The following is a 22,905-nucleotide window of genomic DNA, read 5'->3' on the forward strand; positions in this document are numbered from 1 at the left end:
AGATAATTTCCATGGAGGTGTGGCCCTGCCCATTCAGCGTGGGCCTTGATTAGTTTACTAGAGCACTATATAAGCTCAGACAGAAGGAGGAAGCTTGCTACAGCCAAGAGGGACACTTTGAAGAATGCACAGGAGCTGAGAGAGGAGCTGCAGCTTACAGAGACATTTTGGAGACGGCCTTTAAAAGAAGACTTTTGCTCTAAAGAAGCTAAGAGAGGACAAATGCTCCAAGAGCAACTAAGAGGGACATTTTTGAGGAGCTGCAGCCTAGAGAGGAACGTCCTGGGAGAAAGTCATTTTGAAACCAGAACTCCAGAGCAGACACCAGCCATGTGCCTTCCCAGCTGACAGAGGTTTTCTGGACGCCACTGGCCATAGTCCAGTGAAGGTACCCAATTGTCGATGACTTACCTTGGATACTTTATGGCCCTAAGACTGTAACTTTGTAACCAAATAAAACCCTTTTATAAAACCAGATCCATTTCTGGTGTTTTGCAAAAAGGCAGCATTAGCAAACCGGAACAGAGCCCAAGGGAATTTGTATGGGTTTTTCCAAGTACAAGTCAAAAAATATGCAGTGGGTCCTCACTATCAACTTCTTCAAAGACCAGAAGAGAAAATACCCAACAGCCTCACATTGAAGAATAAGAACTGGGTCCTGAAACTTGTTTCAGTTGTATATAAATATTTCTAGGTACACATCGCTTGCTGTGAGCGTGTTAGAAAGTTAGAAGACTACTGATTTAAGGATTAGGTACCTCATGATCGGAGATTTAGATCTGAGGTCTAACGTCCCAGGTTTGCAGAGAAATGATGGTAAGAACCGTGAAGGGTTCATGGTCCTGAGGAACCAACACTGATTAGCCACCTCTGGAGCAAAGGTCTTGAACCTTCCATGGGAGCAAGACGTGGGCAGGAGCAGGCACCCCAGCAGGGCCCCGTGGGCCGGGCAGGACAGCAGCCGGGGAAAACGCAGTGGTCCATCATCTGCAGACAACCACATCCTCAGCCTCTCCTCTCAGCCCTTTACTGAGGGAGAATTTTAGCTTTTGATAGGCTTAAGCTTCACCAGTCCTAGTGGCCACTGACTCCTGATCACAACTAACAAAGAAAACTTAAAAGCTTTAACATTGACCACATTAAATTAAATTCCCTCATGCTTTCCTCCCCAGTTCCATTTTCCTTTTGCTTTTCCCAGAAGTAACTTGTATCATTTATTGGGTGTGCATTTTCCAGTTCATACCCTAATCATTCTATAAAGGGTGTATGTTTACATTTATAAACAATGTAGAATATTGCTTTAAGGTTTTTTTAATTATTTACATTTGACTCCAAGGTGCATGTCCTTCTGCAACTTTCTCGTTTGTTGCATTTTTGATGTATCCATATTAATATACAGCGATGTTCATTTATTTAAGTGCTGCAGAGTATTCCATCACAGGAATAGACCATAAACTGTTCCCAATATGCTGTCATTACAAGCAACACTGCTGGGAACTTTCTTGAAGAAATCTCCCTGGATGCATATGGAATTTCTTCAGGGTATACAGTTGGAAGTACAACTGCTGACTTGTTGCAGACACCTATTTTCAACTTGATTAGCTATTGCCAACCTCAAGTCACAGGATTACAACTATCAATAATTCAATTATAACGATCTTGAGACTTTATATACTTGTACATACACATGTGAATTCACAGATGTACAAATATATATAAATACAACTCACTGCTTTACGAGACAAGATGATTTGCCACATAATATTCTACCTCATGCTTTAGAATGGGTTGCAGAAGACTCGAGCACATTAACATGAATTGGCCAGTGTCCAACTGATGGACCCGAGGGTGCTTTTTGCTCCCATTACAGTATTTCAAAGAAGTATGGGGGCGTAAACACAGCACACTAGTTCTAATACACGTGCAGAACAGACTAGGATTGCTGGATCAAATCCCTTATTTTATAAAGGAGAGAACCGTGTCCTGGAGCCGAGGTGAGGAGCTGGCCACAGGCCCCCGTGAGGGAGCAGCCTGCACCCCTGGTTTCCTATACTCTGGTCTCCACTGCTCTCGGACACACTTGCTTTGCTTAAGTGAATAAAACCCAATACACGGTATTCCTTTCACATACTGTCTCATCTACACTGTTGCACTGGAGGTGACAAAGAGGGAATCAGGGTATCACAAAAGCTACATAAAATCTCCTGGTTTCTACCTGAAAAGGAGGTCAAGCAGACGACAGGCCCTCCCCAGGATCCAGCCTGAGGCCAGGGACAGAGTCGCAGCCACCAGACGGTGCAGCAGTGGGGGAACTTCCAACAGCAAGAGAGGCCTCTGTGCCTCCAATCTCAGGAAAGCAATGGGAATTTTAAAAATTTGTTCCACACCCCCTTTTAATATGAACAAGTTAGGGTACTCACTGCCTAGACACCCCTGAAGATAGAGAAAGAGACTGAGTGAGAGGAAGGAGTAGCAACAAACAAGATAAGATTTAACAAAGGCACAGTCTCTGAATACTGAAACTTTATATAAATATATATATATATTTCTGGATGCTGGGTGTTGGAATGGCTGGAAGGAGGTAAATGACATGCTGGAACTGAAGCCCATAGCATCCTTTGGGATTTGCTCTATAGCTGTTCCTTGAATTGTGCCTTGAAGGTATATCCCTTGTATTGCATAATAATGAAAGAACTGAAACTGTGGAACTGTAACCGATAACAATTTTTGAAATTACCTATATAACTTCTTATTGAGTTATACATCAAGAGATGACACCTTTCTGTGTATGTTATATTTTACAGTAATGGAAATGGATGAAGTTGTGGACTGTGACCCATGACATTCTTTGAGATTTGCTCTCTAACTATTTGTTAAATCATACTTTGAAAGTTATCACTGTTATGTATACATGTTAAAGTTCACAATAAAAAAAATGGGGAAAAAAATTGTCCCATACTTTAGTTTTCCCCAATGAACTTATCCACCTGCCGACAACACAGGCTAACCAACCAGTCCCAACCCTGTTCTGAAACCCTTTAGCTGAGCATGCGCCACACGCAGCAGGGCTGACAGCACAAGCTCACATGCGTGTGCACACCCGAGTCGAGTCGCTGCAGTCTTGAGGAATGAACTTCGGCATCTACAGGTTGAATCCTGACTCAGCCCCTCATTAGCTGTACGACCTTGGGCAGGTTATTTGAACACCCAAGCCTCAAACTCCTTGTCTAAAAATGTGGTAAAATGGGTACCCACATTATATGATATGAAAAGCAAATGCATTCATACATGTAGATGCACAGAATAGTCCTTAGCCCAGAATATTTGGCAAATATCTAGGGTCCCCACTCCATGCTGGTGCTTTGTGGACTAAAGAGGAGGCCTCTGACCTCAGGGACTAGGAATTTTACCAGAAAGTCAAATAGGAACAATAGAAACGGGTGTGGTTACCAGTCAGAGGGAATGGTAGGTACAGCAAACCTGCCAGTCTAGGGGTCATCACGAGGGACACCCCAAAACTCGTGGAGGCCCCTCACCTCGGGAAGCTCTTTGAAGGGCTGAGACACACACACAGAGAACAGTCCTGAACAAGGTGGCTACACCTTCAGCTCTGGGGCAGGTTGTGTCCCAGGGCTTCAGGCAAGCACGGATTTATTTTAGAAACCACACAGAGTGGGTTAGACAAGCCAGGTGTCCCCAACCCCAGAAGCCCTTGGGCAGGTGAGCTTCAAGGACCCAAAATGCGATGGAGATAGGGAAGGCATAAGGATGCAGGAACAAAGGCTCCCCAAACCTTACCCAGCCCCCGCCCCCATGACCTCTCTGCAGATGCCTTCTGGGTTCTTCCACTGCCCTGTCAGCTGCCCCTTGGGCTCTTTCTCCAGCCTGAAGATGAGGGTAGCTGGTCCCCTGCCCCGAACCCAGCCCCCGTATTTTCTACAGGGATCTCCCCTCTAAGTGGAGAGTGACCCTGAGGGTTAGAATAAGCCGTGTGAAAGCTCTGACCAACCTGGCTCTGTCCCCTGCTCTGGGGATGTTGCCGCCCCTCAGGCAGCTGGGACTTGACACCTTGCCTTACCTCTGAATCTTTTTGCGTCTTCGCCCACCACATCCCACCTGGTGCCATCACCCTCTGCACTCCACACTTATTGCTAATGATGTAATAAGATAGCTCTGCTTGCACCCCACAAAAACTTTCGATCACTCCCCAGTACCCTCAGAAGAAAGACGAAACATTTTAGGCTTGCATCCAAGCCCCTCTGCACTCTAGCCCTGATCCACCTCGACCCTTTCCTCCAGTTTGTTTAAATCGCTTGCTGGGTGGTGCACCATGAAATAAGGATTCCATGTCCAAATAAGGGGATTTGACAGAGCTTCACTGGTCTTTACTGCAGGCCTTCAGAGGCTTTAAGACCCTAACATGCACTGTGGCTCTTCCCATTTTCCCAGGTTTACTGGAACCCTTACACTCTTTTTGCATGGGTTCAGGGAACATTCTGGGACACACCGCACTACATGTTTCTCTTGCATACCTACGGAACATGGCCGGACACTGTAGGTGCCCAGTGGGCCAGTGAGCAAATCTGCCCTGGCTATGGCTGTGGCCGTCTTGAGGCACGTTTTAGAGGTACTTCTCCTTCGACTCCCGAGGCTGCCTGCTTTCCCGGGCTCCCTGCTGCTCCCACGGGTCGCTCCCCCATCCTTCCCTAAGGTTGCGTCCTTCCCCACATGCTTGCATTAGCCAGGGTTGTTGGTCTCTGAGGCCTGGAGCCAAAGCCCAGATCTTTGGGTCCCTGAACAGAGAGAGCCCCCCAAATCACCCCTCCAGGAATGGGGCACCCAGAGCCATCCCCACGGGGGCAGTACCTGTCCCATCCGGAGTGGACCTCACAAAGGTGGGGAGCATCTTCACCGAGGCAGTGGGGTGGGTGGTGGCTCCAAGCCCCTTCTCCATCTCCTTGCGGAACCGCTGGGAGATGTCCAGAAGGGTCTCGTCCGAGAGACGCATGTCGTAGAGATACTGGTCGACCTGAAAGAGGGAAGGAAAGAACGAGCTGAGAGCTGCAGGTTTAAATATTTTACCATACAGGCCTTAATCACGGAACATCACTTGGCCCTTCAAAAGAGCAAAATCAGTTTTGTGCAGAAGGCTATAATAAATTATTAAAATTATAAAATTATATATATATAAAATTATAAAAATAGATTTTCTTTATTTCTGGCTTGAGAAAATAGGTGAATGGAGAATGAGGACCATGGGGAAAGCAACTTCGGGAAGAGAAAAGTTTTTTTCAGATGCGTCAAGTGTAAATGCCCCTGACAGCGTCCCTGGAGCCAGGGTCATTACTGCACTCACATCTTTTACCCTACAGTGCTGGGGACCAGTCACGTCAATTCTATGCCCCCTCCCCCTAGGCCGAGCAACATGGAACTTGCACAATCTCTGAGTTTACTCTGACCACTTCCATCCATTTTCACCCCCACCAGGCCCTCTACTTATAACCTTTCCATGGCTTCCCATGAGAACAAAGCCCACAAAGGCAGGAACCGCATCTATTTGCTCACCCGTGTATGTGGCACAGTGCCTGCCACGTCACAGGGCTCTATGCCAGTGACAATGCAGCCTCACTGTCCTCAGAGGCAGCTGGCTCAGAGATTTATGTTCCCCACATAAATCTACACCAGCTTTTCCCAGATCTACCAGCCGAAGAAGGAGAAGCGTCCAGAGACCCTCTCAGGCAGATTCTCGTGGGGAAGCTCCAGTCTGCCCTCGCCATGGATGTTCCCAGTTTTCCCCTATCAAGAAAACGTCTAATAAAGGAGATGCTAAGCCTACTCATAATTGTGCCTAAGAGTCTCCCCCACAGAACCTCTTTTGTTGCTCAGATGTGGCCTCTCTCTCTAAGGTGAACTCACTGCCCTCCCCCTACTGGAACACAACTCCCAGGGGCGTAAATCTCCCTGGCAATGTGGAATGTGACTCCCAGGGGTGAGCCTGGACCCTGCATCATGTGATTGAGAAAGACTTCTGGACCAAAAGGGGAAAGAGAATGGAAACAAAATAAAGTTTCAGTAGCTGAGAGATTTCAAATGGAATCGAGAGGTCATTCTGGAGGTAACTCTTATGTGTTATATAGGTATCCCTTTTTAGTTTTTAGTTTATTAGAATAGCTAGAAGGACATATCTGAAAATGTTGAACTGCAATCCAGTATCCTTGATTCTTGAAGGCAATGGTATAACTAAATAGCTTATATGGTATGACTGTGTGATTGTGAAAACCTTACAGCTCACACTCCCTTTATCCAGTGATTGGACAGATGAGTAGGAAAATGGGGACAAAAAGTAAATGAATAATATGAAGGAGGGGGTATGAGATGTTTTGGGTGTTCTTTTTACCTTTATTTTTATTCTTCTTATTTTTTTGAGTAATGAAAATGTTCAAAAATTGGTTGTGGTGATGAAAGCACAACTATATGATGATACTGTGAACAGCTGTACACTTTGGATGATTGTATGGTATGTGAATATATTTCAATAAAATTACATTTATTAAAAAAAGAAAGTCTGATAGAAACCCATCCAAGAGGCACACACGTTCTCAAGGTGCCGCTGTTTCCGGCAGTCGTGTCCACATGAGGCGAAGCTGCTGGACAGAGGGCTCCGTCCTCCCAGCGTCAGCCGCCAGCCGAGGGGCTGGAATGGACACTACCTTTCCCAGCTCCCCGAAGCTCGGATTCCCAAGGGCAACACTGGGCGGGTGACTATACTACCCACCCTCATTCCTCTGGGAAAAGACACAAAAATGCCTGCCTATCCTTTGGCCTTGCCCAACTCTGGCCAAGGACCAGAACGTTTACAATGAGCTTTCCCAAACAAATGTGTCATTAATATTATAGTCTATTACACATTCCAACACTTTTGTCAGGTTTTTGTGACACTTTGTTTTTCAGCCAAACCCGCAGCCAAGGATTTCCAGAGGAAAGGGAAAAAGTGTTTAATCCTTTTAAGAAGAGACCAGGAGGCGGGGCAAGATGGCAGACTGGTGAGCTGTATGTTTTAGTTACTCCTCCAGGAAAGTAGGTAAAAAGCCAGGAACTGCGTGGACTGGACACCACAGAGCAATCTGTCTTTGGGCATACTTCATACAACACTCATGAAAACGTGGAACTGCTGAGATCAGCGAAATCTGTAAGTTTTTGCGGCCAGGGGACCCGCGCCCCTCCCTGCCAGGCTCAGTCCCGGGGGAGGAGGGGCTGTCAGCTCCGGGAAGGAGAAGGGAGAACTGCAGTGGCTGCTCTTATCGGAAACTCATTCTACTGATTCAAACTCCAACCATAGATAGACTGAGACCAGACACCAGAGACTCTGAGAGCAGCCAGCCCAGCAGAGAGGAGACAGGCATAGAAAAAAAACAACACGAAAAACTCCAAAATAAAAGCAGAGGATTTTTGGAGTTCTGGTGAACACAGAAAGGGGAAGGGCGGAGATCAGGCCTTGAGGCGCATATGCAAATCCCGAAGCAAAGCTGATCTCTCTGCCCTGTGCACCTTTCCTTAATGGCCCTGGTTGCTTTGTCTATTAGCATTTCAATAACCCATTAGATCTCTGAGGAGGGCCGTTTTTTTTTTTTTTTTTTTTTTTTTTTTTAAATCCTTTTTGCTTTTTCTAAAACAATTACTCTAAGAAGCTCAATACAGAAAGCTTCAAAGAATTGAAATTTGGGCACGTCAAGTCAAGAGCAGAACTAAGAGAGCTCTGAGACAAAAGGCAATAATCCAGTGGCTGAGAAAATTCACTAAACAACACAACTTCCCAAGAAAAGGGGGGTGTCCGCTCACAGCCACCATCCTGGTGGACAGGAAACACTCCTGCCCATCGCCAGCCCCATAGCCCAGAGCTGCCCCAGACAACCCAGTGTGACGGAAGTGCTTCAAATAACAGGCACACACCACAAAACTGGGCGAGGACATTAGCCTTCCCTGCAACCTCAGCTGAATGTCCCAGAGCTGGGAAGGGGGAGCAGTGTGAATTAACAGAGCCCCATTCAGCCATCATTTGAGCAGACTGGGAGCCTCCCAACACAGCCCAGCAGCCCAGAACTGCCCTGGGGGGACGGCACTCACCTGTGACATAGCACAGTCATCCCTCAACAGAGGACCCGGGGTGCACAGCCTGAAGAGGGGCCCACTTGCAAGTCTCAGGAGCCATACGCCAATACCAAAGACTTGTGGGTCAGTGGCAGAGACAAACTGTGGCAGGACTGAACTGAAGGATTAGACTATTGCAGCAGCTTTAAAACTCTAGGATCATCAGGGAGATTTGATTGTTAGGGCCACCCCCCCTCCCCGACTGCCCAGAAACACGCCCCACATACAGGGCAGGCAACACCAACTACACACGCAAGCTTGGTACACCAATTGGGCCCCACAAGACTCACTCCCCCACTCACCAAAAAGGCTAAGCAGGGGAGATCTGGCTTGTGGAGAACAGGTGGCTCGTGGACGCCACCTGCTGGTTAGTTAGAGAAAGTGTACTCCACGAAGCTGTAGATCTGATAAATTAGAGATAAGGACTTCAACTGGTCTACAAACCCTAAAAGAACCCTATCAAGTTCAGCAAATGCCACGAGGCCAAAAACAACAGAAAATTATAAAGCATATGAAAAAACCAGACGATATGGATAACCCAAGCCCAAGCACCCAAATCAAAAGACCAGAAGAGACACACCACCTAGAGCAGCTACTCAAAGAACTAAAGATGAACAATGAGACCATAGTACGGGATATGAAGGAAATCAAGAAGACCCTAGAAGAGCATAAAGAAGACATTGCAAGACTAAATAAAAAAATGGATGATCTTATGGAAATTAAAGAAACTGTTGACCAAATTAAAAAGATTCTGGACACTCATAGTACAAGATTAGAGGAAGTTGAACAACGAATCAGTGACCTGGAAGATGACAGAATGGAAAATGAAAGCATAAAAGAAAGAATGGGGAAAAAAATTGAAAAACTCGAAATGGACCTCAGGGATATGATAGATAATATGAAACGTCCGAATATAAGACTCATTGGTGTCCCAGAAGGGGAAGAAAAGGGTAAAGGTCTAGGAAGAGTATTCAAAGAAATTGTTGGGGAAAACTTCCCAAATCTTCTAAACAACATAAATACACAAATCATAAATGCTCAGCGAACTCCAAATAGAATAAATCCAAAAAATCCCACTCCGAGACATATACTGATCACACTGTCAAACATAGAAGAGAAGGAGCAAGTTCTGAAAGCAGCAAGAGAAAAGCTATTCACCACATACAAAGGAAACAGCATAAGACTAAGTAGTGACTACTCAGCAGCCACCATGGAGGCGAGAAGGCAGTGGCACGATATATTTAAAATTCTGAGTGAGAGGAATTTCCAGCCAAGAATACTTTATCCAGCAAAGCTCTCCTTCAAATTTGAGGGAGAGCTTAAATTTTTCACAGACAAAGAAATGCTGAGAGAATTTGCTAACAAGAGACCTGCCCTACTGGAGATACTAAAGGGAGCCCTACAGACAGAGAAACAAAGACAGGACAGAGAGACCTGGAGAAAGGTTCAGTACTAAAGAGATTCGGTATGGGTACAATAAAGGATATTAATAGAGAGAGGGAAAAATATGGCAAACATAATCCAAAGGATAAGATGGCCGATTCAAGAAATGCCTTCACGGTTTTAACGTTGAATGTAAATGGATTAAACTCCCCAATTAAAAGATATAGATTCGCAGAATGGATCAAAAAAAATGAACCATCAATATGTTGCATACAAGAGACTCATCTTAGACACAGGGACACAAAGAAACTGAAAGTGAAAGGATGGAAAAAAATATTTCATGCAAGCTACAGCCAAAAGAAAGCAGGTGTAGCAATATTAATCTCAGATAAAATAGACTTCAAATGCAGGGATGTTTTGAGAGACAAAGAAGGCCACTACATACTAATAAAAGGGGCAATTCAGCAAGAAGAAATAACAATCGTAAATATCTATGCACCCAATCAAGGTGCCACAAAATACATGAGAGAAACATTGGCAAAACTAAAGGAAGCAATTGATGTTTCCACAATAATTGTGGGAGACTTCAACACATCACTCTCTCCTATAGATAGATCAACCAGACAGAAGACCAATAAGGAAATTGAAAACCTAAACAATCTGATAAATGAATTAGATTTAACAGACATCTACAGGACATTACATCCCAAATCACCAGGATACACATACTTTTCTAGTGCTCACGGAACTTTCTCCAGAATAGATCATATGCTGGGACATAAAACAAGCCTCAATAAATTTAAAAAGATTGAAATTATTCAAAGCACATTCTCTGACCACAATGGAATACAATTAGAAGCCAATAACCATCAGAGACTTAGAAAATTCACAAATACCTGGAGGTTAAACAACACACTCCTAAACAATCAGTGGGTTAAAGAAGAAATAGCAAGAGAAATTGCTAAATATATAGAGACGAATGAAAATGAGAACACAACATACCAAAACCTATGGGATGCAGCAAAAGCAGTGCTAAGGGGGAAATTTATAGCACTAAATGCATATATTAAAAAGGAAGAAAGAGCCAAAATCAAAGAACTAATGGATCAACTGAAGAAGCTAGAAAATGAACAGCAAACCAATCCTAAACCAAGTACAAGAAAAGAAATAACAAGGATTAAAGCAGAAATAAATGACATAGAGAACAAAAAAACAATAGAAAGGATAAATATCACCAAAAGTTGGTTCTTTGAGAAGATCAACAAGATTGACAAGCCCCTAGCTAGACTGACAAAATCAAAAAGAGAGAAGACCCATATAAACAAAATAATGAATGAAAAAGGTAACATAACTGCAGATCCTGAAGAAATTAAAAAAATTATAAGAGGATATTATGAACAACTGTATGGCAACAAACTGGATAATGTAGAAGAAATGGACAGTTTCCTGGAAACATATGAACAACCTAGACTGACCAGAGAAGAAATAGAAGACCTCAGCCAACCCATCACAAGCAAAGAGATCCAATCAGTCATCAAAAATCTTCCCACAAATAAATGCCCAGGGCCAGATGGCTTCACAGGGGAATTCTACCAAACTTTCCAGAAAGAACTGACACCAATCTTACTCAAACTCTTTCAAAACATTGAAAAAAATGGAACACTACCTAACTCATTTTATGAAGCTAACATCAATCTAATACCAAAACCAGGCAAAGATGCTACAAAAAACGAAAACTACCGGCCAATCTCCCTAATGAATATAGATGCAAAAATCCTCAACAAAATACTTGCAAATCGAATCCAAAGACACATTAAAAAAATCATACACCATGACCAAGTGGGGTTCATTCCAGGCATGCAAGGATGGTTCAACATAAGAAAAACAATCAATGTATTACAACACATTAAAAACTCGAAAGGGAAAAATCAATTGATCATCTCAATAGATGCTGAAAAAGCATTTGACAAAATCCAACATCCCTTTTTGATAAAAACACTTCAAAAGGTAGGAATTGAAGGAAACTTCCTCAACATGATAAAGAGCATATATGAAAAACCCACAGCCAGCATAGTACTCAATGGTGAGAGACTGAAAGCCTTCCCTCTAAGATCAGGAACAAGACAAGGATGCCCGCTGTCACCACTGTTATTCAACATTGTGCTGGAAGTGCTAGCCAGGGCAATCCGGCAAGACAAAGAAATAAAAGGCATCCAAATTGGAAAAGAAGAAGTAAAACTGTCATTGTTTGCAGATGATATGATCTTATACCTAGAAAACCCTGAGAAATCGACGATACACCTACTAGAGCTAATAAACAAATTTAGCAAAGTAGCAGGATAAAAGATTAATGCACATAAGTCAGTAATGTTTCTATATGCTAGAAATGAACAAACTGAAGAGACACTCAAGAAAAAGATACCATTTTCAATAGCAACTAAAAAAATCAAGTACCTAGGAATAAACTTAACCAAAGATGTAAAAGACGTATACAAAGAAAACTACATAACTCTACTAAAAGAAATAGAAGGGGACCTTAAAAGATGGAAAAATATTCCATGTTCATGGATAGGAAGGCTAAATGTCATTAAGATGTCAATTCTACCCAAACTCATCTACAGATTCAATGCAATCCCAATCAAAATTCCAACAACCTACTTTGCAGACTTGGAAAAGCTAGTTATCAAATTTATTTGGAAAGGGAAGATGCCTCGAATTGCTAAAGACACTCTAAAAAAGAAAAACGAAGTGGGAGGACTTACACTCCCTGACTTTGAAGCTTATTATAAAGCCACAGTTGCCAAAACAGCATGGTACTGGCACAAAGATAGACATATAGATCAATGGAATCGAATTGAGAATTCAGAGATAGACCCTCAGATCTATGGCCGACTGATCTTTGATAAGGCCCCCAAAGTCACCGAACTGAGCCATAATGGTCTTTTCAACAAATGGGGCTGGGAGAGTTGGATATCCATATCCAAAAGAATGAAAGAGGACCCCTACCTCACCCCCTACACAAAAATTAACTCAAAATGGACCAAAGATCTCAATATAAAAGAAAGTACCATAAAACTCCTAGAAGATAATGTAGGAAAACATCTTCAAGACCTTATATTAGGAGGCCACTTCCTAGACTTTACACCCAAAGCACAAGCAACAAAAGAGAAAATAGATAAATGGGAACTCCTCAAGCTTAGAAGTTTCTGCACCTCAAAGGAATTTCTCAAAAAGGTAAAGAGGCAGCCAACTCAATGGGAAAAAATTTTTGGAAACCATGTATCTGACAAAAGACTGATATCTTGCATATACAAAGAAATCCTACAACTCAATGACAATAGTACAGACAGCCCAATTATAAAATGGGCAAAAGATATGAAAAGACAGTTCTCTGAAGAGGAAATACAAATGGCCAAGAAACACATGAAATATGTTCAGCTTCACTAGCTATTCGAGAGATGCAAATTAAGACCACAATGAGATACCATCTAACACCGGTTAGAATGGCTGCCATTAAACAAACAGGAAACTACAAATGCTGGAGGGGATGTGGAGAAATTGGAACTCTTATTCATTGTTGGTGGGACTGTATAATGGTTCAGCCACTCTGGAAGTCAGTCTGGCAGTTCCTTAGAAAACTAGATATAGAGCTACCATTCGATCCAGCGATTGCACTTCTCGGTATATACCCGGAAGATCGGAAAGCAGTGACACGAACAGATATCTGCACGCCACTGTTCATAGCAGCATTATTCACAATTGCCAAGAGATGGAAACAACCCAAATGTCCTTCAACAGATGAGTGGATAAATAAAATGTGGTATATACACACGATGGAATACTACGCGGCAGTAAGAAGGAACGATCTGGTGAAACATATGACAACATGGATGAACCTTGAAGACATAATGCTGAGCGAAATAAACCAGGCACAAAAAGAGAAATATTATATGCTACCACTAATGTGAACTTTGAAAAATGTAAAACAAATGGTTTATAATGTAGAATGTAGGGGAACTAGCAGTAGAGAGCAATTAAGGAAGGGGGAACAACAATCCAAGAAGAACAGATAAGCTATTTAACGTTCTGAGGATGCCCAGAAATGACTATGGTCTGTTAATTTCTGATGGATGTAGTAGGAACAAGTTCACTGAAATGTTGCTATATTATGTAACTTTCTTGGGGTAAAGTAGGAACATGTTGGAAGTTAAGCAGTTATCTTAGGTTAGTTGTCTTTTTCTTACTCCCTTGTTATGGTCTCTTTGAAATGTTCTTTTATTGTATGTTTGTTTTCTTTTTAACTTTTTTTTTCATACAGTTGATTTAAAAAAGAAGGGAAATTTAAAAAAAAAAAAAAAAAAGAAAAAAGACAAACAAGGAAAAAAAAAAAAAAAAAAGATGTAGTGCCCCCTTGAGGAGCCTGTGGAGAATGCAGGGGTATTCGCCTACCCCACCTCCATGGTTGCTAACATGACCACAGACATAGGGGACTGGTGGTTTGATGGGTTGAGCCCTCTACCATAAGTTTTACCCTTGGGAAGACGGTTGCTGCAAAGGAGAGGCTAGGCCTCCCTGTATTTGTGCCTAAGAGTCTCCTCCTGAATGCCTCTTTGTTGCTCAGATGTGGCCCTCTCTCTCTGGCTAAGCCAACTTGAAAGGTGAAATCACTGCCCTCCCCCCTACGTGGGATCAGACACCCAGGGAAGTGAATCTCCCTGGCAACATGGAATATGACTCCCGGGGAGGAATGTAGACCCGGCATCGTGGGATGGAGAACATCTTCTTGACCAAAAGGGGGATGTGAAAGGAAATGAAATAAGCTTCAGTGGCAGAGAGATTCCAAAACGAGCCGAGAGATCACTCTGGTGGGCACTCTTACGCACACTTTAGACAACCTTTTTTGGGTTCTAAAGAATTGGGGTAGCTGGTGGTGGATACCTGAAACTATTAAACTACAACCCAGAACCCATGAATCTCGAAGACAGTTGTATAAAAATGTAGCTTATGAGGGGTGACAGTGGGATTGGGAATGCCATAAGGACCAAACTGCACTTTGTCTAGTTTATGGATGGATGTGTAGAAAAGTAGGGGAAGCAAACAAACAGACAAAGGTACCCAGTGTTCTTTTTTACTTCAATTGCTCTTTTTCACTCTAATTATTATTCTTGTTATTTTTGTGTGTGTGCTAATGAAGGTGTCAGGGATTGATTTAGGTGATGAATGTACAACTATGTAATGGTACTGTAAACAATCGAAAGTACAATTTGTTTTGTATGACTGCGTGGTATGTGAATATATCTCAATAAAATGATGATTAAAAAAAAAAAAAAAAAAAAAAAAAGAAGAGACCAAACTCAGTGCCCTCCTTTTGTGACAAAAAAAAAGAGAAATTTCCCTTATTCACATCTTCTCTCTTCCAGGCCTTATCCTAACTCTCTACGGGGTCTGGGGCAAATCCTCCTCTTTGGCCCTCCAGAGATCATGCGAAATAATGACAGGTATTCATCTTTCATCTTTCTCTACAATCCCCAAAGGTGAAAGGTCGGCTGGGGTAAAATGCTGAAAGCAGCTGTAAGCAAAGCAAAGGACAATCCACAGTGACGCAGCCCAGGCCTCTCCACGTTGCCAGGTGTTTAATTTCTACAACTAAACCGACAAAACACAAGCCTTGCACGGGGTGGGGAAGGATGGAGGAGGAATAGAGAACGGGCAGTGGGCAATTTCCTCCTGCCAAGCCAGCCCTCGGCCACTTCTCCACTCCCTCCCCAGCCTGGAGTGAAATTGGGCTTGTCATGTTTGGTGTGGAATTTGCAGAAGGAGGACTTCCCAGAACTCCCTTGTTGCTAGCACTTGTTAAAAAGGTACCTCAGACTATTTAAGTCCATCAGTCTAAATTCAGAAGAACCCAAAGGTCCCTGCTGTTTGGTTTCAGGCTCCCGGATCCTCACTTGCCTTGGGCCCACAGCCCTTTCAGTCTGCCCCAGTCTGCTGGGGCCATGGGGCGCCGCTGACCTCGGCTTCCAACAAGACAGGGAGCCAGGGTGTTCCCACAGAGGCTGGGGCCTCCCCCACAACAAGTCTGCAGGATCCCCAGGAAGCAGAGAAGCCCCCTCCCTGTCGGTGAAGTGGGAGCCAAATCTCAAGTCTCTGATGACCCTGGGAGCCCAGAGCAACCCCGACCACCCCAAAGGGCCTCCCACTCCAGATCCGACAATACCTCAGCCAGTCCAGGAAGGCTGCCTCATGGCTTCCATGTTTCAGTGCCCAAGGACAAGGTCCAGGGGCCCCCAGAGACCACGCCTGGGAACAGCCCAAGATGCCCTCCATAATAACAGCAGAGATTACATGGCACTGCTCTGTGCAGACCCTCTTCTAAAGGGTCAACACCCATTGACCCACTTCATCCTCACAACAGTCCTGAGAGGTGGGTGGTGTTATTACTGCTACAGAGAGGTGAAGTCACACAGGCACAAAGGGCTGCGCTGGGGTTGGATCAAATGGTCTCATCTGTGTCTTACCCACTCTGCTGGATGACTGACCCTTTGCTGCTGGGTGACAGCAGGGTCTATACAGGCCAAAACGGCACTGCAGTGCCTTCAGGCTGGCCTTGGCCCATTAAAAGGCCATTCTCCATTCCGGTCAGCCCCATGCAAGCAGACACGAAAGGCAGATGGTGAAGAGCATGGCCCCCAGGGCTGGCCCAGGAGGGCAGGGGGCAGCAGGGACAGCAGACATGTCTTGGGATTGACACATGATGAAGCTGGAGCTCCCACCTTACTATTTTCCCAGAGAGAGAAGGACAGGACAAGAGAGATTCACTGGCTTTCCACCCCACATAGATGGCTCCAGATGTCTGTAAAAGGGCCGGAGAGTCCCTCTGTGAAGAGCAGAGCCAGCATTACCTTACTAAGAGGCTCCACCGTCACTTCCTGGAGCAAGTCACATATACAGGAGTGTGGAAGTAGAGGGGCCCCAATTACACAGCAGCCATTCTTAAATTATCTTTGGTCTTGAAACTGCTATGAGACTGGTTGGAAATCCAGCAGAAAACTTCTCGTCTGGGGTGGTCTGGAGCTATGTACCCCAGAAAAACATGTTCTTAAACTTAATCCATTCCTGTGGGTGTGAACCCATGTAAATAGGACCCTTTAATGGGTTACTTCAATTAAGATGTGATCCATCACCTCAGTCAGGATGGGTCTTAACCCTATCACCGAAGGCCTCACAGGAAAGGGCACAGCACGAGAGAAAGCCAGAGGGAGCAGCTGAAGGTCCAGGGAACCCAGAAGAAAAGGGAGAAGCCAGAAGTGGCCACCATGTACCTCGCCGTGTGTGGTGGTTTGAAGCTATGAACCACCCAGAAAAACATGTTCTTACATCTAATCCATTCCTGTGGGTTGGAACCCATTGTAAGTAGGACCTTTTGAAGTTACTTTGGTTAAGGTGTGGCCCAACCCAATCGGGTTGGGACTTAATCCTATTAACAGAGTCCTTTATAAACTGAATGAAAAGGGGTTGGGGGTGTTGGCGGGCATGGAAGCAAAAAGCTGAAATCAACGAAACACCGAAGAGCAGAGAAAGACAGGAGACCCCACCACGTGCCTGGCCATGTGAAAGGGGTCAAGGATCACCAACAGCCAGTCTTCAGGAAGAAAGCATTGCCTTGATGATGCCTTGATTTGGACATTTTTCTGGCCTCAAAACCACGAGTGAATAACTTCCCATTGTCTAACCCAACCCATTTCATGATAACCTAGAAAAGCCAAGGACCAAGAATCGGGGGCAACCAGCCCCAGAACACCAGACTTCTGGAAGAAAGTATCACCTTAATGACACCTTGATTTTGGACTTCTCTTGCCTCAAAACTGTGAGCCAATGAATTCCTGTTGTTTAAGCCAACCCATTGCATGGTGTTTGATTTAGCAGCCAGGAAACTAAAGCATCATCACTTCTTGGTGGGCACTTAACCCTCAAAGAATTGAACATGTTAAATGGTCACCCTTTACTGAAGCCATGTTGCCCGTTACCCAGTAGGTTGTAATTATCTTTCAAGAGCTCAATGACAGATGAAAACAATAATGACAATGGCAGCTACAGTGGCTAAACATTTGTCAAACATTTCTTACCTGCCAGACACCATCCTATGGCTTTGCTGACTTGATCTCCACTGTCTTTGTAAAACCTCTGCATCCCTCTTTTACAGGTCTCTTGGGTGGTGAGGTGCAGAGCTGGAATTCAAACCAAGGTCTGGTTGGCTCTAAAACCAGGCCCTGGGGACCACCACCCTCATCTGTCCTGTGGTATCCCATGAGTAGCCAGGGAATTCCAAGCTCTGTGTTTTCTTGGACTCCCCCAGGCTCTTGGTGTCCTCTCCATCACTGGAGGAAACTAAGAGAAAGGGTACAGAACAGCTATGAAAAAATGCAAGGCTAGCACTTTGGGACAATTGTCCCGTCCCCCCTTTCACCTTTGAGCTCTTTGAAGTCTTTCAAAACTCAGGGATGGATGGCACCTGGCTAAGACAAGGTAGCCACCCAGGAAGAGATGATTAATCACCTAATGTCACAGCTTTCTAAACACACCACTAGGGTCTACCCAGCCTTGGTGGGCACAGCTGTGTTGGGTGAATGGTGGCCAAGGAAGTGAGAAGTCAGAAACCAGAAGTAGACTCCATACAAAGATCATCTTCCTGGACTGGGAGGGAAGTGAACACACTTTTCACAGTCCTGCCAACTTTCACCCACAGTGCAGCTGGAAGTGGGGAGCAGCACCAGGCCCAAAGTCATAGGAGAAAGAAACTTAGGAGTTACCAGATATACACAGGGCAACAGAATTATGGCCAAAAAACATTCACAGAATCTCAGCAAAGGAAAGGCCCTTGTGGTGAGTAGTTCAGAATCCCACTGAACATAGTCAGCACTCAAGCCCATCTCTTTCACCTCAACAGGTGGTCCTCTGGCCTAGGCTTGAATGCTTCCAAGCACGAGAGGCTCCCTACTTCTCTAAGTTCCATTGTTGACCAGCTGTGGAGCTTAGAAAGCTTTTCCTCAATCTGAGACAAATCTGCTTTCTGAAACTTCTGCCATGTCCTCATTCTGCCACTTCGAATAACAGTCTCCAAACTTGGCTATACATCAAAATGACATGAGGAGTTTTTAAAAATAATCAGAATTCCCCAAGTCCACTTCAAACTAACCCAAATGACATCTCTAGGTCAGGGGCTCAAACATCTTCCCCCTCCTTGAGCCTGTACCTACGGCTGCAGGGCTCCTATCATGGTCTGTGATCTTCGAAAATCAGCAGTTGATCAAGATGCTAGACCAGTGTGTCCACGTGAAATAACCTCGTGTTGATCCAGGATGCTGGCAGTTGGGAAAACAAACCTGGTGCTTGTGGGGAAACAAAGTTAAGTTGTTGGAAACCATCAAAGCATAATGGTCCAGGCCAATAACCCTCATTTGATAGTGGGTGGTGGTGAGGCAGGGACTTGGGCACTAGAAAAATCTCGTGTTCAACTCTGGCTCTAGCACTTTAACTGGGTGTGGACAAGTCACCATCTCATCTGGGCTTTAGTGACCTCACTACAAAATGGATAAATATCCCAAACACCACAGTCGCTGGCATAAATGAGGTGACATGGGTAAAGCTCCTATACCACCCCCTTCTTTCCACTGCTTTCCCTCTTTTTCTTCTAGACTCTACTTTGCCAGTGGCACCCTCTTAGGTCCAAGGACATTTCTTGGGGTCAACAAAGCAGAGCCTGTTTTCCCCCAGTTGTTTCCTCTGTTCCTATTACAGGCACATGGCCTATCAGCACAGACTGCTTCTCTCTAAATATCTTTCAGGGAGAGAGAAGGAAAGGAGAGAACATTCCAAGCTGGGAAACAGAAGAGGGCAGGAGCAAGGCCTGGCTGAGGAGCAGGAAAGCTTCTGCCTGCCTGAAGGCAGTGGTGTGTGTTAAGAAAGAAAGAGATAGCAGTGTTAGATGAGATGCATTTAGCAATACTGAGGAGATAAGAACTTCCTCTTGGGCGATTTGGGTCCTTTTCTTTTTTCCCCATAACACACCTGTCCATCTGACCTTCCCACTTCCTCTAGAGAACCGGGGTGGGGGCAGGGGAGGCCCCCGAGAGAAATGAACCCCAAACCCTTTATGAAGTACCCAAAAAGGGAAGTCCACGCCCTTAAGTTGGGCACTCTCTTCCAGACCGGCACTCAAAGGAGGGGAGATTGTGTCATAGGAAGTATGCCAAGAATGGAGGGAGCAAAAGGTCATCCACGGACAGGCTCCTTGTCAAAGTGTGGCACCAGGGTGGCCGGGGAGGGCAGACATGGCACCAGCCAGGTACCGGGAAGGTCCAGAAGGAGAAGCCTGGAGGTGAGCGCCAGCAGGGACCTCCGAGAAACAGGCCCATCAGGGAGCAGCCTAGCCAAGATCACACAGAAGAGACTAGAATCCATCGCCCGGATGTCTTCCTTTCCTCTTTCGTCAGAAACAATCGATGACAACAGCTGGTCCCCAGATGGCCCATCTCATCTCACAGGCAATTCCCATGGACGGCTGGGGCCCTGCCTGCACCTGGAGACTGCCCAGGGGGAAACTGGCCCTGATCAAACTATTGACGTCTAGCAGAGAGCAACATTCCAACTCTGATGTGGTTTGTCACATAAAGTATCAAAAATCCTACCTTGAGTACCTTAAGAGGTTTAAAAGGAAAATGCAGAAGAAAAGAAACCTTAAATTTCATCTTCTATATGTGTAAGATTCCTAGCATTCAATCCCTGAGTCCCTGACTGGCACTGTGACCCCATATTGTCCCATTTTATATGGCATTTTTGGCACATCAATTATATATACACTAGAGTGTACAGACACGTAATTTAAAAACAAATCAAGAGACCTGCTCTCTAGGAGTTTACAAGTGAGCTCAGAACTGGGTTCATGTTATAGATCCAGTAAATGCCTCTGGAATGAACGGAGGGATGGAGCTTGGTAGGTAAGTAAGGGAAGTACAAAGCAAGGCAGCCACTGGGTGAAGAAATCCTTCCAGGATAAGTTAATTCAGTTGGTGAATGGAGAGGGTAAGAAGAGGCGTGGAAGACATGGGCAAGTCCTAGAAAGAGCTTATAAATTCCAGGCACCTCAAAGCCACTCACCTCACTATGCCACGTTAGCTCCCTACTGAAATGCCTCCATATTCGTAGGATTTAATTCTTCCAATTCTAATCAAGAAACCAAGAGAAGGACCAGAAAGATGATCCCACTGGGTACGGTTGTTGTTCCCTGACCCTTCGGTAGCCAGCCAACACCCTGTAGGGTTTGGTGTCAGGACAAAGTCTGGCAGCCCAGACACCCTGTGCTTCTGGCTACAGGCCAACGAGATTAAACCAACTGATTCCGGGAGTGCTGTCCTTTTTCACCTTGGCTGCCAGGAAGCTCAGAGTGTTGCCCTCAACCCCAATTAACTTTCCTGAGTCAAAGCTTTCTGGTAATCATCCTTGCCCTGAAAGCTGAACCAAATCACCGAGTCCCTTTAGTAAGCAGGCAGGAAGTGAACAACACACAAATGAGCAAATCTTCATCAGTCACTTGTACGAGACACACCATGCTGGTAGCGGGGTGAATTCAAGTGACCAAATCAGATAAGAAAGTGACTCTGCAGCATGTAAGACTCAGGGCCAAGGAGACAGGACACTCCCCAGCTCAGCTAGGCTTCCTTCCTCCAGTCTTTAGATAGTTCTGATTTAATACCTGGAACCTCTCCCAGGACAGCACTGCTCATCTTTTAATCCTTTTGGCTTTTTCTAGACACCAAGCAGACCAACTGATGAAAGTGCACCTTTCTTAACCCTAACATTCTTATCCTGAAGATATAATCAGGCCACCTATATATTAGCCCAAGGCTCCAAACTGGCCTCCTCAGGAGACATTTAGGATGGGCTGTATCCTCATGACGTGAAGGGCTTTATAAATGACTTATCTCGTCTGTTTTGTTAATTCAGCCATCGTCAAAACAAGTTGCGGGCATGCTACAACCAGAGGCAACAACATGGATGAAGATCACAGTATAATGCTGGGTGAAAGAACAGGCAAAAAGGGGCTCATTCCACATGAGCCCATTTATACTAAGTACAGAAACTGACCATGCTGATCTATGCTGGAAGTCAAGACAGTGGGCTGGGGCTTTGGGGGGTGGTTTGTGCCAGAAAGTGCCGCTAGTGCCGGGGATGACCTGTTATTGGGTCTTGGTGTGTTCAGTTTTCTATAAGCATATGGTAACTGTGACTTTTTAAAAAATAATCTTCTCTACAGTTTTTTTTTTTTTTAATGTAGAGAAAAAAGGCAGGAGTGACTTAGTAGGCCCAAGTCCACTCACTATGCTTGGTCAAAAGAGGACAAACCAGAAAGGGTGATCCCTAATTTACATCCAGCCACACACAGCCTTCCAGCGATGACATGGGCTGACGAACGTTTGCAACTTGGTTTCCCAGAGGCTCTCGTGTTTTTGCATTATTCCTCCACCTGCGTTTGACTGCTGATCTCTGATGAGGACACAGAGGTTTGGAGAAGCCTCCCCAAACCACAGACCTAGTCCCTGGCAGGACCCACAATATCCAGTGGCCGGCTGGGTGCCCTGACCCGGGGCACAAATGTGCCCATCTGGGGAGAGCCGGTTACCTGCAGCCGGTGACCTCATTAATAGTAACACCCACACCGACTCCAGCTGGGAGGGCCCGGGCTGTGCACAGGGCAACACGTTTCTCCTGTAACGTTGCCAAGGCCAGGCCAGATGTTTCCAATTAAAAAAATAAAATCTGTGGGGGAGGAAGACTCACAGCAGATCAGAGATTCTTGGTTTCCTGTCCAGTTAACCCAAAGTTAACAGATCTTGTACGAGACTGGCTCCAGATGGGGCAGGTGACCCCTGCCGTACCACCTTGGGGGAGAGTCCAGCTCTGACGCGCCGTGTCCTCAGGAGCCACTGGCCACACCGCTGACCTGGAGGCCTACAGGCCACTCCTCCGGCATCCGGTTGCCCCTTTGTGAGTCATGGGGTTTCCTGTTCTTCCAGTTCTCCCTCTTGGCTGCATCGAGCCACAGCCAGACAGACCTCGGGCTGCAGCACCTGTGAAACCACACCTCCATACGGTACAAACCTGACGAGCAGTGTCGGTCTGGAAGAGGTTAGAAACCTGTGAGTTGGGCCCCCTGGCTGGAATGTTCTCCTTCCCTGGCTTACCAAATTCCCTCCCCCTCTTCAGGGCTCAGCACAAATGGACCTTCCCCCAATCTGACTGGTGATGGGGACGCACTTGACACCTTACGTCTCCTGTCTCCCCGGGTCCTAGAGGACTAAAACCGCCTGCTTCAGG

General features: G+C 45.2%; 1 protein-coding gene across 3 annotated transcripts in view; it reads right to left on the bottom strand.

Annotated features, from left to right (window-relative positions):
- The window catches only part of HK2 (hexokinase 2), a 72,873-nt gene that overhangs the window by 40,472 nt on the left and 9,496 nt on the right, over positions 1–22,905 (bottom strand). The window contains exons 1-3 of one of the 3 annotated variants that reach the window (XM_037807106.1): positions 18,785–19,666; positions 17,658–17,759; positions 4,867–5,029 (exon numbers count right to left, since the gene is read on the bottom strand). In XM_037807106.1, coding sequence (XP_037663034.1) covers positions 4,867–5,008 — 142 coding nt within the window. In that variant the 5' untranslated portion in view covers positions 5,009–5,029; positions 17,658–17,759; positions 18,785–19,666. Of the gene's footprint in view, positions 1–4,866; positions 5,030–17,657; positions 17,760–18,784; positions 19,667–22,905 lie in introns of those variants that run through there. The other 2 variants (XM_037807105.1, XM_037807103.1) reach the window with 2 other exon arrangements.

This window comes from Choloepus didactylus, chromosome 17 (genome assembly GCF_015220235.1).
Source record: "Choloepus didactylus isolate mChoDid1 chromosome 17, mChoDid1.pri, whole genome shotgun sequence".
In the NCBI taxonomy this organism is placed as follows: domain Eukaryota; kingdom Metazoa; phylum Chordata; class Mammalia; order Pilosa; family Megalonychidae; genus Choloepus; species Choloepus didactylus.